The sequence below is a fragment of the Poecilia reticulata genome, chromosome 18 (assembly GCF_904066995.2).
Source record: "Poecilia reticulata chromosome 18, P_reticulata-male-v2, whole genome shotgun sequence".
Lineage (NCBI taxonomy): Eukaryota > Metazoa > Chordata > Actinopteri > Cyprinodontiformes > Poeciliidae > Poecilia > Poecilia reticulata.
Window position 1 is genome coordinate 18970676 of NC_088847.1, and position 16789 is coordinate 18987464.

Sequence of the window (16789 nt, forward strand, 5' to 3'; positions counted from 1 at the left end):
AGTTTATAAGCTGTGGTTTCCAAGCTAACACTTGATACATTACGACCCAACACGTAGCACAGCAAAGCTGAATCAGTTTCGATGTCTGAGCATCAGAGTGGGCGTAAAGGTGACTGCTCATGTTGAGGTCATTTATTCAGTGAGAGTACACTTCTGAAAACCTCATCATTAATGTGCGTTACAGATAATAATGTGGTGCATTCAGAATAACCTCAAAATTAGCATGCGTGATCAGGTTAGACACGTTTACACGTCTGTAACATGTAGTCCTTAAAGGCACAAGCACATTTCTCTGCATCAGATTGAATTTTATAGCCTGTTTTTAAATCAGGAAGCAAATGTTGTAGATCATTAAAATTTGCTCTTTTATTGTGTGATGTATTAATCTGTGGGTAGCCATCAAGAACATAGTATGTTTTTTTCCTGCCAGAAACAAATAAAAAAAAGAATATATATATATATATATATATATATATATATATATATATATATATATATATATATATATATATATGTGTGTGTGTGTGTGTGTATATAACACTATTTTTGGAGGGAACAAAACGATGTTAAAATCTATAATACTGTAAAAACGTATAAATAAAGACAGCAGAAAATGCTTCTGGTTTGCAGGGTGAAAAGATGTGCAGTTAGTGTTAACGTTGTCAGGATGGCCTCCATATTTACACCATTAGCCCGTCAATCGTGTCCCCAACACGCCATTTTGACAAGCGAAGACGATTGCTTGCACCTGATGCATTTCTAATGACGGTTCTTTGAGAAGTGATGCAATCCTTGCTGCAAAAAGCTGCAGCCGAGAAAAATGTCCAATAAGTTTGTTTGATATTTATTAAGTACTTAAAAACAAGACAATAATACACAATAGAGAGAATATTCAAATTAAAAAAATGAAAGGCAGCAGAAAGAGGAAAAATATCTTATATCTGCTCCTTTTGTCCCAAAAGTATATTCAAACAGTAGGGATGGATTCACATTATTCTATATAACAATTCTTCAAAAAAATGAACTTTTACCATTCTCTTAAATATGTAAATTTTTAATATCACTCTCCAGACCATTCCAGTTTTACTCCCTGGATTGAGGTGGATCGTTCCTGCAAACTGGTACGAAACCACAGCTTCACAAACATCAATACTAACTTTCTATCTTAACAAAATTGACTTGAATAAGTGAAATTTGTTGCAAAATGTACACAAACCTCTCAGTCCTGGTAGAAATCTGCACCTATCAACTTCTCTGCATCTCCAAAATACTCATCTCTCTCCTTTTGACTGAATGGCAAACATCCACCAGATCTCTTGCAAGATTGATGAACAGTTTTCGCCATTAACTTTTACCTATCCACCAACATTTACAGCTTTATTTTAACATTAACTTTGTCCATTTTTAATCATCCATTGCCTATTTTTAAATGCATGAGTGTTTTGAGCGCCTCTCTCTTGCACCACGTGTCGTGCAAAGACAACGTAAAGGAAACCTGAATGATTTCTTGTCACAGAGAATAAAAAGCTTTATGTGTCAGATCCTGGCCCATTTGCTTGATTGTTTGCTTAGATTTATTCGGCTTTGATCGACATCGTGCAAGTGTAGTTCTGGAAGAAATACATTTTTCGTATAAGTGAAGAGGTTGCTTGAACCACTTTCATGTTCATATGTGAAACCGAGTGTGTCTTGAGCTTCGGTTCAGACAGCGCACCTGAATTTCGCTGCAGACAATTTTGCAGCGACAGCAAAATGAATCTTTTGAAGCTGTGGATTTCAGAAACGTTGCGCATGTTCGCCTAGATTTGCTCCCCTTTTTCATTTTTTCCCCTCCTGTCTCGTTGTTTTAGGATGCCCAATTCGCTGCCTGAGCAATATCCAATTTTCCTTCAATTGCAGAGAAAATTTGTCTCTGACGCTGCACGGCAACTCGACCCACCATACAGTTTGCCAAAGCTACCAGAATATGACAGACACAAAAAAAATTGTTCTGGTTTTGTTCATTTTAAATTAGATCTTTTTGAATTCTAATAAAATATTTTGGTGCAGACAGGACAGAGAATTTAATCACTGCAAACAGTTATTCGTCATAGCAAAAACGAACAATAAAAAAGCCTCAGTTCCAGATATCTTTGCTTTACGAAGTCTAAAAATCAAACTGAAAGAGTACAGGGAGTCTTCTGAAATATTTTCTGCCGTGTTTCAGCACATCCTGCTATGAGTCTCATATTTGTATGAGCAGGCAAACGTTGAGAAAAGAGTCGAATGAAAAATGTGTGAATGAAAAGGATGTGAGAGGTTGGAAGGGGGAGTGCGGAGGAGTCGGCACGGGGGAAAACGTTTTCTGGTTTTCTCTCAAATTCAACTTAAAAACCTGCGGGAGCAGAGGAGGGGGAACGAGACGCTCGCTTTTGGACTTTTTTTTATTTATCTGGGCTCCTTTTTTTTTTTTTTTTTACTTTTGTCCGCGTCTGTCTGTTTTTCTTCCGTCTCTCAGAAAAGCAGCAGTGACTGCCGGGAACAGTGGAACAGAATGGAGGATGAACGTTGTAAACAACAAATAAGACATTATAAAAAGACACAAGTCGGCCGATCTGACTGATGTTTGCTGAGTTTCCAGCTGCCATCATGGCTACACAGCGATGTTTTTGGAATAAACTAGTTTTACGTGTAATGGAAGAAAAGAGAACGCGGTAACTTCACCTGAAAGTGTTTTTAAAAGACAAAAAGACACACAAGCAAAACTACAAACCAGAGACAAATATAGACAAATAATTTAGCAAAATACAGTTAATGTATTAAAAAATAAGATAAAGTTTTCATTTGCTTTTTAAAAGGTAATCTTTCTGTTTAAATAAAAATCTGAATAATTTTATGACTACTCAACATATGTCTGGACTGACATTGTAATGAACTCAGAGTTCATCCATCCATTTTCACAGCAGTTTCGAGAAAACATTTCACCTTGATATGTGCAAACAGGCATTAACAAATTTAAATGAAATGCAAAAAGGCTTAGACAAGGTTTGGAATGGAGTTGAAGTTTCCCTCAAATCAAAATCAAAAGCGAACTTTCTTAAAAAAAAGAAGAAGAAAAGCTGCCTAAAAGTAACAAACAGCTCGCTTGCCGAGAGCTTTCGTGTCAGAAACCAGAAAATGTTCAGAGACTCCACCGCTTGCACGTTTTTGCAATGCTTCAGAGTCACAAAGACGTTTAAAGACTTTCATCATTCAAGATTTGTGATTTCTGAGCCAACAAAGGCCAGAACGAGAGAAGAAGCAGCTATCACGAGGTGTGGCGATGTTTGTTCATATTTAATGCAGCTGTAAATGACATCATAAAAATAACCAAAACATCAGTTTGTACGAAGGAATATTAAAAAGTCTCAATCAGATCCACCAAAAATGATGGATAAAGTTTCAGCATCCATTTCAGAAAAAAATACAAGATCTGCAAAGTTTAACAGGCATTAAATATGGAAAATAATCTGATTGTAAGGCGAAGAGAAAAGGTAACGATACAGTAAGATAAATTTAAAGTGTGAGACTGAAACATAAAGACCACTCGTCTTCATCATGCTGTGGTTTCTAAGGGCTGAATGTTGTATTTCTACCATGTAAATAAATATAGGTCACAAAGGTCAACCAGCAGAAAGGTGAATCATGTTGGTGCTTCCGGAGTTTTTTATGTGTAAAATGTAACTATTTGATTTTCCTAATTTTGCGTTTTTATAAGCAAAGATGGTAGTTTCAAATTTGTGTTTCGATTGACAGATCTTTCTTTATTCAAACTGGCAGCTACTCCAAATGTAAAAAAATAAAATAAAATTTAAAGACAAAGCAAAAAACCCCCACAAACATTTAAAAACTGTAGGTTAGGAAATCATTATAACACTAATTGGTAATTAAAAATCTGCTCTGTAGCTTTAATCTGTAAGGAGATCCAATAGTGACTAACTGCAAGAGGGCCAAGAATATGTAAATTATGGAAGCAGAAAGCCGCGTAATGCTCAGCGACGTTCACAGTCGGGCGCCGATGTTATAAAAGATAACGTCTGGTCCTGAGACTGTTAGCTGTGACTTAGCAAGCAGGACGATCCTACGCTTTGAACTGATGACAATAATTCGGTTTGCAACATTATTCATGCGCCACAATTAATTTACTGATTTGTCTTAAAACTAAATGGATGCTCTGTACTTTTCTGGCACCTATAGTAAAGATGTGTACAAATATTTTTTTTAAATTTAACCTTTGGTTCGAGTACATTCATCAAGAAGTGAAAAACATATGTTTTAGCAAAATTACAAGTGCTATGATTTGTGATGCCACTAATAATTTAAATATAAATAAAAGCAACTTATTTATAATTCCACTTTTTAAAATAAATCTAGACGCATTTAATTAACAATGCCCGACTTCCTGTTACCTTCAAGAACAAATATGATGTGACACAGTGGCCTCATTTCTCTTAGCCCCTCTTCAAAATGGGAAAGAGAAGAAAACATGCCTTTCAAGCAATGTCGATCATTAAGGTGCGCTTTTAAAAACTCTACAGCGCTTCAACATAACCCACTGCTTCAAATTTATATAACGAAATCTCAATCATAAGTCGTGTTCAGTAAAGACGTGCGGTGGAAAGAATCTCGCCGAACGGCCAAAGATTCACGATCACAACAAACATTTTCTTACGAATCTTTCACACCAAAATAAAAATTGTATTAAGGCAGCTGGTAATCATAGTGTGACCCTGGATAAGTTAGAAAATTATTTTTTTAATTTCCTTTATTTAACCAGGTTAAACCCCGTTGAGATCCAGATCTCATTTTCAAGAGGGTTCTGGGAAAAGATCAACAAGAAAATTACTTTTCAACCAAACTTACTGATTTCTAAAATCAATAATGAAACAGTTTAGAACAAGCAAAACCGTGACAACAAAAGCTGGAGCTAGATTTATTTTGGAGGATGACGAGACAGGTAGAAACACAACAGAAAACAATGTACAAATGTGCTAGATGAGGTCAAAATTAACCAGCAATAAAAGAATGTGGAGTCTAAAGTATCTTGTACCAAGTACTTTTTGTTCTATAAACACGTTATTGTCAAAATGTCAATTAAATAATATAAATTAAGTAAACAAGTCATTAAGCTGGTGATTTAGGATTAAACATATCATGCAGGCAACTATTATTGTGATGCATTCACGACATTTCAACACGCCGGAAACTAAAACATGGCCATTTTCAATATTCTTGTTGCTTAAACATCAGATTTTTTTGCTTCCGTTTCCAAAAAACTGGTTGCAAAGTGCTTGATCTTCACAGACAACCACAACTAATAAAACAGTATTTTTAATTTTTATTATTGCAGATTACTGAGATCAGATTTGATAAACCTTTTAGTCATCCTCTGCTATGAGGTTGCCTTGGTAAGCTTTTTTTTTTTTTTTACTAAGTAGTGTTTGCATGACTACAGCGACACCACAAAGTTACAAGATAGAAACATCAAACAGGAACAACCTATTTACCATAGAGGGATGTCAAGGTTTCAGGACTTACATTTTACAACATTTAGGAGTAATTTAGGATTTTCAGTTTCTGGAAAGCATCCCTAAACAGAGGACAGAAAAAAGTAGGTGGTTTGACCTCAGAGTGTGCAAGCAAAACGCTCAAGTGCCAAAACAAGATCTGTTTTCAGCAGGTAATCGTGCGAGGAAGATTTCGAGGGAGGCCGCCGCAGCAACAGCGAGGGAACTACAGGTTTCCATGGTTGAAGAGGGAGACACTGCACGACTGCTTTCCGGATGCTACATGGCAGAGCGAGTTTACCGAAGCAAGAAACCGCTAGAGAGAAAAAAAAAACATCACATGACATGTGAGGTTCGCTTTAGGTGGAACTCATGTAGGAAACGCAGTGGAAAAAAGGTTGAATGGTGTGTCTGAGGCAAAAACCGAGCTTTCCAGTCATTCAGACTTGATAATCCACTGATAGGTACCTTGGTGAGGGCCAAACCCGGCTGCTCTAATAAACAACAAGATTTACGTAAGTGAAGATTAGAGAGAGAGATAAATTAAATTAAAACACAAAGATCCTGTTGTGGTCTGCAAAGGAAAGTGCTAACCATTAAACTAAAATGTCATAAAAAATTAACATATTGCAGCCACATAACAATAATTCACTTCTCTGAAAATTAAAAGAACAATTTCAATACAGAAATGTTATGTACGCAATAATGGGGAAGTTTGGGAATAACACACAATGCCGCAGAAACTGGCGGCTCACGAAGTGCTGCCTCCAAAGATATTAATGGAAGGTTGAGTGGAAGGAAAACATTCCGGCAACAGACTTGATAGGATTGTTTTGGTGGCGCTTAACAAGGCATGTTGCTTTAGTCGGTGCGATAAGAGCCACCAAACACAGACGATAACTGTGTTAATCAAATCCTGAACCACCAAAAACATCAGAAAGGGCATTACTTGGCCAAGTACATAAAAGTAATTTGGAAATCAAGATCTATGAGAGAAAGGGTGAAGAGGCCCAGAATTAGCGAGGTCAGTAATGATTTGTTGTGCCAAGTCCTCTCCTGGTGTTGGTCCACTTCATTTCCTGAAGTCAGTGCAATCAGAAATATTAGAGCGCTTCATTCTTCCCTGTGCTGACGAGCTTTCATAGAGATGATTATGTAATTTTCCTTTAGAACGTGGCATCTGCCAACTCTGCCAGAGGTACTGAAATCTGGTTCAATGACCAATTTTACTGTGTTTGACTCCTCTGAGCTAAATCTGAAAGAGAGTCCATGGAGTTTTGTAAAGAGGAAGCTAAAAACAGAAGAGTCAACAATGCAGATGAGCTAAAGGTCACTATTAAAACAAGCTGGGTTTCTATTGCCTCAGCAGAATGGTCACATCCATGCTACGCCACATTGATGCATTAAATCATGGAAAAATTAGCCTGGACGATAAAATACTGCATCGAAAACGGATATACGTTACAATATTTCTGTATTAAAAATTCTGTTTACAGGTCTAATGTAACTATAATCTACATAAAAATGAATACCTGAAACAAAGTACATAAAATCTTCTGAGATGGACCTGCTCATTGGCTCTCCAATCAAAAGCAAAGGTTAAGAATGTTTTTAAGTTAAAACAGAACCGTTGGAAAATAAGTTTATGACGAAAACATAATATTAGTAATAGTAAATCAAATTTATATGCCGCTTTTTAGGACACTCAAAGACGCTTTAAAAAGAAATACAAGAGAAAACATGTTGCATTTCAACTCTAAAGTTTTTTGACAAAACTTTTAGTGAGTCCCACATGGTTCTGCAACTCATTAGCACACTGTTAGGTTTTCTCTATCCGAGGCTTAGTCTTACATTGCGACAAATAGTTGGAAAACGCACGTTTTCAACAGTGCGACAGCCTCACTCGATTCTTTTTCAACCTTTTACTTGTGATGTTAAGCCATGAATTTGCTCGGTACAGATGGCGTTTTAATCTGGGCCTACATGCGTTGGCACCGACTCCGAAGTTCTACTTCCTAACGTACAAAACACAAACACGGTTGTTGCCCCAATTCCTACTGCAGATGTCAAAGAAGGTCACAAAAGTAAAGGAAGTCAAAAAATAGCAACAGCAGCGACGAAGAAGCCTCCGTCTACCGTTTTGTCCACCTCAGCCGGGAGAAGACTTCAACAGACTACAACAGCGGGACGAGTCCAGGAATCTAAACTGGTCAAAACCTCAGCAAAGAGGAAGGACAAAAGACACACGTCCAAAACGCTGAATGAGACGTAGGGCTTAAGCAAAGGAGAATAAACCCTAGCTGCTTGACTATATCTCGGTCAGGGGCAGACAGAGGCCCTGGTTTATCGTATCATGACATCTAAACAACGCTCACAATGAACAAAGTCAAGCTTGTGGTTTTAAGCCTCTCTGTGTAAGGACTTGTTTGGTGTACACACCAATCTGTTGTGGGTAACAACACTCAAATGCTACAAGTAATGTTGCGACTTAGAAGAAAACTGTCACAGTAGAAGACAATTATGATTTTGAAGAGAATGCTTTATTTATCTGAGTCAGGTTTATGGGCCATTTGGTGAAAGAATCAATCCGGAGTAATAATTATAATAACATTTATGGCTAAAATAGCAGGAATTGGGGCATTTCAGACACATTATTTTTAATATGTATTAACAAATTATGCACTAATGTTTATAGAAATTTCAGTTTCTTGCAAACATTTATAAAGACAAACCAAATGAACCAAGTGCACCTGTCTTTACCAGCCAAAGTAAAGACAGGTGCACTTCCATGCTAACTTTACATCACTACCATAGCTACAGCTTCTGCAAACAATCAGGATGAAACGTATTGTCTTACCTGTAAGGTTGTCATTACGAGGAGAGATGACAGTGGAATGTGTTTGGTCTGCTACTTGCTGTACATGTGTGTGTGTGTTTGAGTGTGTGTGTGTGTGTGTGAGAGAGAGAGAGACAGAGAGAGAGAGAGAGAGAAAGGGGAGGAGAGTGAGACGATGAACAACAGAGAGATGTAGTTTCACCCAAGATGAGCGGCCCTGTCAATCTTTCACTCTCTCATTCACCTTGTCATAACACCACTGTGTGTGTGTACGTGCACGTCTACATGTGTGTGTTACTGTCTGTGTCATAATGATGCTGGAAAGAAGAGAAAAAGACTCAAGTGTGTAGCATAAGTTTTAAACACACACAGACAAACTTTCAGTTTGAGTGGGGGCTTTTTCACTCCTCTCCCCCCCTCTCTGTGTCGTCTGTTGTTGGTGTCTATTGGTTGGATTACATTTGAAAAAGGCCACACTCACACACTTATGCAAATTCACCAACACATTTCACACACGTCCTAGTAATTTACACATTTGCATGTAAACTCGCTAAAATACAGAAATGGATGTTTGTCGGCCGGCTGTAAGGGATTCTGTTCTGTTCTGTTAGAGTAAAAGCGCCGCAAACGCGTTGTCAAAAAGCTACTTTTTGCTTTTAAAAAAAAATGTTGACAGCAAAGAAAAGTCCCGTTCACTGTTGGTGATAGAGAAGGCGGAACTGGGGGTGGGCGATATGGACTTAAAGTTTTATCACAGCATTTTGTGGTACTATTGTGATACTGGTTAAAGTGACGATAAAACCATTAATTACATCTTTTTTAGATAAGTATTTGGATTCATGACACAACAATCAGAACCCCTGCTCTTGAAAAACTTTTGCATGGCTTCTTCAGGACACCAGTCACATAAAGAAGAGAGATTCGTATCACTAAGCTGCTCACAGGCAACTGCGTTTAATCATATTTTTGAATTTATTGATACTGATGCTCTTATTGATCAAACAGTGGAGAAAACAGTAAAACTAACAATCCCAACAATTTTGGGAACTTTTAAATGTTATTCATTGGAATTTATCATGACAATACATAAAATCTTATCGTGATATGAAATGTATCACGGTAAATGATAAACAATACAATAAATACCAAAGGGACATTATTTGGATGAAACAAACAAACAAAAAATTAATGTTCCAATATAATATCTTTGAAGCTTAGCGTCAATGACCTCAACCACTTATCTCAAAAGATTACTTCTTTAGTCTTTGTAGGCTTTTCCATCACATTTCTTCCTGTATGAATTAAACAGATTTAATTATGAATACTAAAAGGGTTGGCTTCAGATACATTTAAAGCCAAGTGTAGTTTTAAACAATTGAATTTGATTCTATGCAATCGCTAAAGTTTGGTCGTGACGGATCATGAAAACAGGGAGCGATGATATGAAACCTACTGGAAGTTGCATACGCTGTAAACAACCACTGCGAAGAGAGACCAAGCCAAACAACATCTTTGGCAGCAATAAAAATTTGTAATCATTCCTCTGGTTCCGACTCTAACATCATGTTAGTCTGCTCAGTTATTGGAAGCATAGCCATTGCCAACACAGACTGAATGGCTTCATTCACTTCCTCTGCCACTGCAAAACAGCAACCATAAGCAGACGACATTTCTAAAGCAGCAAAGAAAATTGAAGTCATCGTTTTAATCGCCTCCTTCTGTTCACTAATTGGCCTGGTACTGGAGAAATCCAACTCGATAGGAGAAATCCCAGATGAAGCACCGAAGGGAGATGAGAATACAGCAAATTGAGTAGGAAGGCCTGACTACCTTTTGCATAAAAGATCTTCACAAAATATTTTGTGAAGATACTTACTTGACAGTCTTGAAAACTTAACTCTATTCATAAACATCAAAAATTATTCTAATTTAACCTAGAAAAGTTTTGTTTGGTATGGCTCCCAAGCTTACGTTTTAGTTTTTTCAATAAATGTCCTGACATTGTCTTTTAAAATTTGAACAACCAACTGGCCTGGTTCTGTCCAAAGGTAAATAAATGTGTAAATTAGTTTAGCTGAAAATAACCAATCAGAATCTGCTATCCTTAAGTTTAATTTGAAAAAAAAATCTGTGGAAGATGTTCCAAAATCAAAGCTACTATTTAAAAAAAACAAGTACCTATACAAATTTGCTCAGGCTAGAGTAACGATGTGTGGAAGCTCATTAGAACAGATTTTCAAAATATAGGCATATTTTTGCCTTATTTGCATGAAGATTCATGTTCACTATTAATGACATTTTTCTGTCTGAACTTTTTTTTCTTGGAATTTATTGAACTATTTAATAAAATACTTTATGTTTTGTCAGATATTTAACATCCTCTGCACTTAAAGTCGGGAAAAAAATGAAGAATTATCGGTATTCTACTCCTCCACTGTGCGAGCGCCGCCCACGGCCTCTTATGATTGTGCCTGACTTTCCTTTCTGCAGAATTACACATCCAAGAAGTTCATAACACATTATTGGTTATGTTAATCTGCTGTTATTTTTATCCTTTTTTTTTTTAAATAGATGCATGTGACTAGTACTATCAATTCATCAGGGCATGTGAAATCAAATGTCTGAATTCAAGTGGTTTTTATTTCATAGCTGGCTTGAGTATGTATTTAAATTCTTAGAAGACAGTTCACATAGTCTGAAAAAAATAAGCATGGGTAACTTGAAACATTAAGATTATAACTCTTGCTTCAGTCTTGATAAAATCCTTCAAATACAAAACACTCCACAATTATTGGGAACTCTTAAAGATGAGTAAGGCATAAAATAAATTCATTTCAGGGAGACATGGTGATACCAGTAAGGGAGTAGTGAATGAGGCTTAAGGAATAAATATTCTTATACTACAGAGTGGATTTTTCTGGATAATAATTAAAAAAATATATGTAGAAAACTCTGCCACTGCTTTAAAATCATTAACTTTAAATATCTTTGTCAACCTTGTTAACTGTGGAGGACACTGGAAGTGAGATGCAATTTCCGAAATATTATGATTACTACTGCAGTTTATGCTACTTAACATGGACTGAAATAAGAACAGTATACAGTTTTTTAATATTATATGTTAATATGTTGGCACAACAACTGCAACCTCCACTTGCCTTAAAAGTTATCATTGGGTTGTATAAATACCTGTGCAACGCAAACTTGACAACAGTTTAAATGTTTATACAGTACAATTTGCATGGACTGCAATGAGTTTTTTGAGAATGGATTTGTTTTAAGATGATAAAGGTCACTGTGGTCTTGGCCCTTTTCAGACTAGTCTTAGCTTTAGACGCTGCAACCAACTAATCTAACTTATGGCCACAGAAACTCACTTCAAAAATACTGTAAATCCTTTCAAGCATTCAGTTAAGACAATTTGCTGAGCTAGGCCTTCAATTCAGCCTTGAGAGTAACTTTTAGTAAGCCACATCATCAGCAAAATCTAAGCCAACCAAAAGCAACATGGTGCTGACCATGAACTAGTTACCATAGCAACATTCTTTGCTTCCAGTACGCAATCAGTGGTGATTAGGGATGGGAATCTCTGATCTCTACCCGATACAATACACATCTGGAATCTCAAGATACAATCCGATACATTTAGGATTCCTCCTCATCAACCAACGATTCAAATTAAACAAAATTGCGTCCTCATCACGATGCATCTCGATTTAAATTAACCTGGCTGAAAAAATATATTGTTTGTATTAATAAAAATGAATGAAGCAATTCATATTTCAATAATTTATTATTAACAAATTGCTCTTTTACATAGGGGTTCCTTACATAAAATATGTCATATAATCTTTGTGTGGGGAAATATTTGAGCGATTTTTTTTGTGTGCTAGTTGCTATGGCAACGAGTCAGCGCGTAGCATAGCCATACAGAGAAAGGGAAAAAAGAAGAATACTAGTATTCAATGGTTTTTCTGAGTTATTTTTCATTTTCTGTGGCGTACTGCACTGAATTAATAATACCTGGATTTCCAGGCTTCATTTAGTTAACGGAATTATTCTCCCGCGGCAGCGCGGCTATGAACTGCAAAGGAGAAAAAAATAATAGTCTTTTTTCCCACCAACGTTGTGAGCATGCGCGAGATTTCCGGATGTAAACAATAACATGTCCACTGAAAAAGGATGAAATGCTAGCCTCACCATGCTGAAGGAGCTGAAGGAAGAAGAACGACGTGAATCTGCCTCTGAAGACGGTGAACTGATAACCGCCTCCATGCTGATTCCATGTCTCCGTTTCAACTGAGTTATAAGGTTAGTCCTCCTGCCAGTGTATTTCACAGCAGCGTGGCACATTTTGGAAAGTCACATTTTCTTTATAAAGCTGCTTGTTTTTCTTGTAAAATCGATATTGTTGCCAAACTTTAGATTTGCAGTATGGCGGTGAATGTATCGGTTCCACTTCTTCCGCCATGTTGCCAGTTGTTGCGGTCACGTTCGCGCTCCTACCCTCACAGCTTCTTCTTGTGGCGGTTGGCGAAACCCCACACTTTGCGGTCTACAGGAAGTGCTGTTTGTTCAATACTTTGTTTTATTTAATTTTTTTTACATTATTACATTAATATCAAATTTAACCAATACAATGAGGTAAAATCCGATGTAATGAGAAATTTCCTTATGACTCGTAGAAATTTAAAGCTGCCTTACCGATGCTTTCGTATCACGCATGCGCAAGTCGGTAGATCGATGCCAACCGGTTAATCTTCCCATCACTAGTGTTGATGGTTGTTGATCATACAAATGCCTCATACAATTTTCCTATACGTGATCTAGTTTATATCAGGAAGTCATCCCTTACAGTTTGTACAAATGATAAATGACAGCGCATGAAAAAACATGTTGGTATGCTAACTTGCTAAGGACAAACACTGTCTCTGCACTACTGAGCAGTGTTGTGGTCAAGACCACCTAACCCGAGACCAAGACAAGACCAAAGTGTACCGAGACTGAGACAAGACCAAGACTTTTAGGGTCCGAGACCAAGTCAAAAACCAAGACCGAGGGAAGTCGAGACCAAGTCAAGACCAGCGCAGCGCTCTACATGATATGATAAAATGTGAAATATGGTCAAAATTACTTCTCAAATTGATCTGAAAGATCCATATTCCCATAAAAACACCTAGATATTAAATACTTAATAAATTTAACCAATGTTAAATTTAACAAACTCTTTGTTCTGCTTTGCTTCCATCTCTGTGCTACGATCCGCGGTGGTGCTATCCCTAAAAAGATAACACCCTGGGTGTTTACCCATGTTGCTCATGTCAGAAACCACCGTCTGCACCATTAAACATAGCAATTGAGGAAATGCCCTGACGCTCAACTATGAACACTGACCAAGGAGCAACAAGCAAGAAGTAGATACATGTATGCCAGTAGTTCCCAAACTTTTTGTCGTGCGCCCCCCCAGTGGTTTCCAAACATTTTCTGCCCCCCTCTACAAATAGCTGTGTGGTTGAACGATGTGTTTTTGAGGGGGGGGGGTCGACTTTTTGGGGGGCAAAATGAATCTATGTAGCTGAACATAGACAACAACTTGGTCTATAAGCTACTTGCTTACACCCTCAGGGGTGTATAAATAAATTTCTGCCTGACAAAAACACGCAAAAGTAAATCACTTATAGCCTCACAGCTATTAGATTTAAGAAGAAACTTTTGGTACCTCTGTAAAGGTAAGATGTCATAGAATGGTTTTCTGGTGTCAGCACCATTGTAGCTTTGACCCTGCCTGAAATATTAGGGACAAAATACAAAATATTTTGCATTTTTTGAACCTCACCAAAATTTTCTTTGAAATAAACATTGCAAAACACTACCAAAATATTATTTATAGCACAAAAAAGTAGTGCAGACTTTTAAATCTAAATGTTGTGTAAAAGTATACCAAATTTGGACTCAATCAGATGAATCATATTTATTTTAGAATGGTATTAGTGAGAAATTTCTTAGGCGGAGAGCCCATTTATCCAAAAATGTCACCAAACTGTGCCAAATGTGTTTTTTACATCAATACTGGGGGTTTGTTAAAATTAAATAGCTTATTACCATCTAATGACACTTTCTACATATAATATAACCATTGGTCATGACATTTACCCCATTTATATGCAAAATGTACCATTGTGCACAGTACAATATGTATAATAATGATGAACTGAAAGCTCTGTCTTTGACTCCAAATAGAAAACTTTTATTGAAACAAGGTGAAACAGTCAAAAATACTTTTTGAAGTAATTTCCAAGAGCAAATAAACAATTTTGAAAATCCAAGACCACCACCACCACCAAAAAAAAAACAAGTTCAAAAATCTAAATAAGACCACAAACTACAAGTTTTTGTGGTAGTCCTCAAAGCAATTTCTGTCTGGCTGAAGACAGAGGGCAACGTTACATTTGGGACAGTACAGTGGTGTTTTTCTCTTACTGCCATTCTGCTTGCACCACACACAAATCCTTCGCTTTTCCACTGCTGTTCCCCCAAAGTATCTGGGAACTGACCCAGGGCATTTGAATGCACCGGGTTGAGCCGAAAATGATGTGCTTGTTTGAGGACAAGCTGTTTCTCCTTCAGACTCCAGTATGAGCTCCTCCATGAGTTTCTCTCTGAATTGCTGTTGGGAAATGGCATTTTCCTCTCTTTTTTCTGCAAGCATTTTGAAAATAATGAAGCTATTTACAACAGAAATGTCAATAAAATGGTAAAAAAAAGTCTTATACCACTTCATTGTCTTGCTTCTGACTGAGTAGTATTGGATCAGGGCATCAGACAGATCAATTCCTCCCATGAATTTATAGTAGTCTTTCACAGAGTCAGGGACGGGAACATCTTTCACTACGTAGTGCCCTGCCTCTTTGACTCTCCTCTTTACAGTTGCTCCACTGAAAGCTTTGTGGAAGGTGCTGCAGACCGTCACCTCCTTGGTGTCCTTCCACTTGACAAATAGGAGTCCGTCTTTTCTGATCCACCGCATCTCTCCCCTCTGTGCAGATCTTGGAAGGTTGTTCAGTGTTGTTTTGGGGAATCCCACACGATTTTGCCGGACGGTGCCACATGCAGCAGTGCTGTTTGAAGCCAGTTTTTGAAATAGGTAAGGACTACTGTAGAAATTGTCCAGATATAAATGGTAGCCCTTTCCTAAAAGTCCAAACTCCATGAGGTCCATTATTGATGTGGTGCTGAGGCCTTCTTCCCGAACAACGGCAGACTTCCCCTGGTAAATGAAAAAATTCCAAGTATACCTAGTCCTGGAATCAGCCAAAACAAACAGTTTATACCCAAACCTGGTAGGCTTGTCCCTCATAAATTGCTTGAAGTCAATTTGTGCTTTACTGGCCACCATCCGTTCATCAATGCATATTTCTTGCATTGGTTGAAAATGAGTCTTGCAGGCAACTCTGATGTCGTCATAAAGTGGTTTCAGTTTGAATAGCCGATCATACTGAGGTGTTCCCTTTTTTTGCTCATTTTCTTCATCTTTTTTGATGTTGGACAGGTGAAGGGACCAAAGGATGGACTCAAATCTGTCACGGGTCATGCAGCTATGTGGAAATGGAAAATTATATGGCCATTTTGTTCGCCAGAAGTCTGGCTTTGAAGGTACTTGTACCAGTCCGCTGAATATAATTATGGCTAAAAATTTGTAAAAATCGTCCACTGTCAAAGGTGACCATTTGAATTTTTTTCCAGCTGCAAGTAAACGCTGTGCATTTTCATTTGTGTTTTTGATTATTTCCCGAATGGTGTAGGCACTAAAGAAAAGCTTGAACAAGCTCAGGGGTGACCAACTTTTTGTAGAGTCAATCTGAGGTCCTGGGTCTTTCTTTGGAGTAAATAATGGACATCCGGGCTCCGTATCAAGTTCCTCTCTAGTGTGCCAACAATCCTCGCCTTGTTGTTGGTGCGCTGAGGAGCTGACATTCTGTTGTTTTCTTGCCTTTTTGTGTGTGGTTGTTGTTCTTTTTGGGGCTGGAACTCTTCCACGCCCTGAAGACCTCAAAGGAACTGGTGGAACATAGTCTTCATCAGCCTCTCCTGCACGATCTCCACTGTGGAAAAAGAATGAAATATATTGAAGACTAAATTTGACAAAAAATTACATACTGAAAATGAAGCTGCATCAATCTTATAAAATAAAGCAAAGACACCAATTTTACACTGTGACAACACATTTCTTATTTTGTAACAATTTTTTTGGCGTAATGGACATCTTACCTCAAAGAAGATGAAGAATCATGAGAGGTGGGGGGTTCAGCTCCATCTGAGCTTGATGGTTCGGCTTCCACTTGACTATAAATAAAAATAAAGTATTTGAAGAATTAGAGGTTTATTACAAAGTAATGAACCAAAGTAAACATGAAATCCTTACTAGTAA

The 16789-nt window shown here is 37.4% G+C and overlaps 1 protein-coding gene and 1 long non-coding RNA gene across 3 annotated transcripts in view; one reads left to right on the top strand and one right to left on the bottom strand.

The window, feature by feature from the left end:
- LOC103480795 (uncharacterized) overlaps window positions 1-12700 on the bottom strand; it is a 30460-nt gene extending 17760 nt beyond the window's left edge. The window contains exon 1 of one of the 2 annotated variants that reach the window (XM_017310581.2): window positions 12562-12700. In XM_017310581.2, coding sequence (XP_017166070.1) covers window positions 12562-12647 — 86 coding nt within the window. In that variant the 5' untranslated portion in view covers window positions 12648-12700. Of the gene's footprint in view, window positions 1-8382; window positions 8696-12561 lie in introns of those variants that run through there. The other variant, XM_017310583.2, reaches the window with a different exon arrangement.
- On the top strand, window positions 12538-16047 carry LOC145548566 (uncharacterized). The gene is made up of 3 exons (XR_014084566.1): window positions 12538-12672; window positions 15406-15505; window positions 15911-16047. It is a non-coding gene; the product is annotated as an uncharacterized LOC145548566 (long non-coding RNA).
- The last annotated feature ends 742 nt before the right edge of the window (window positions 16048-16789 follow it).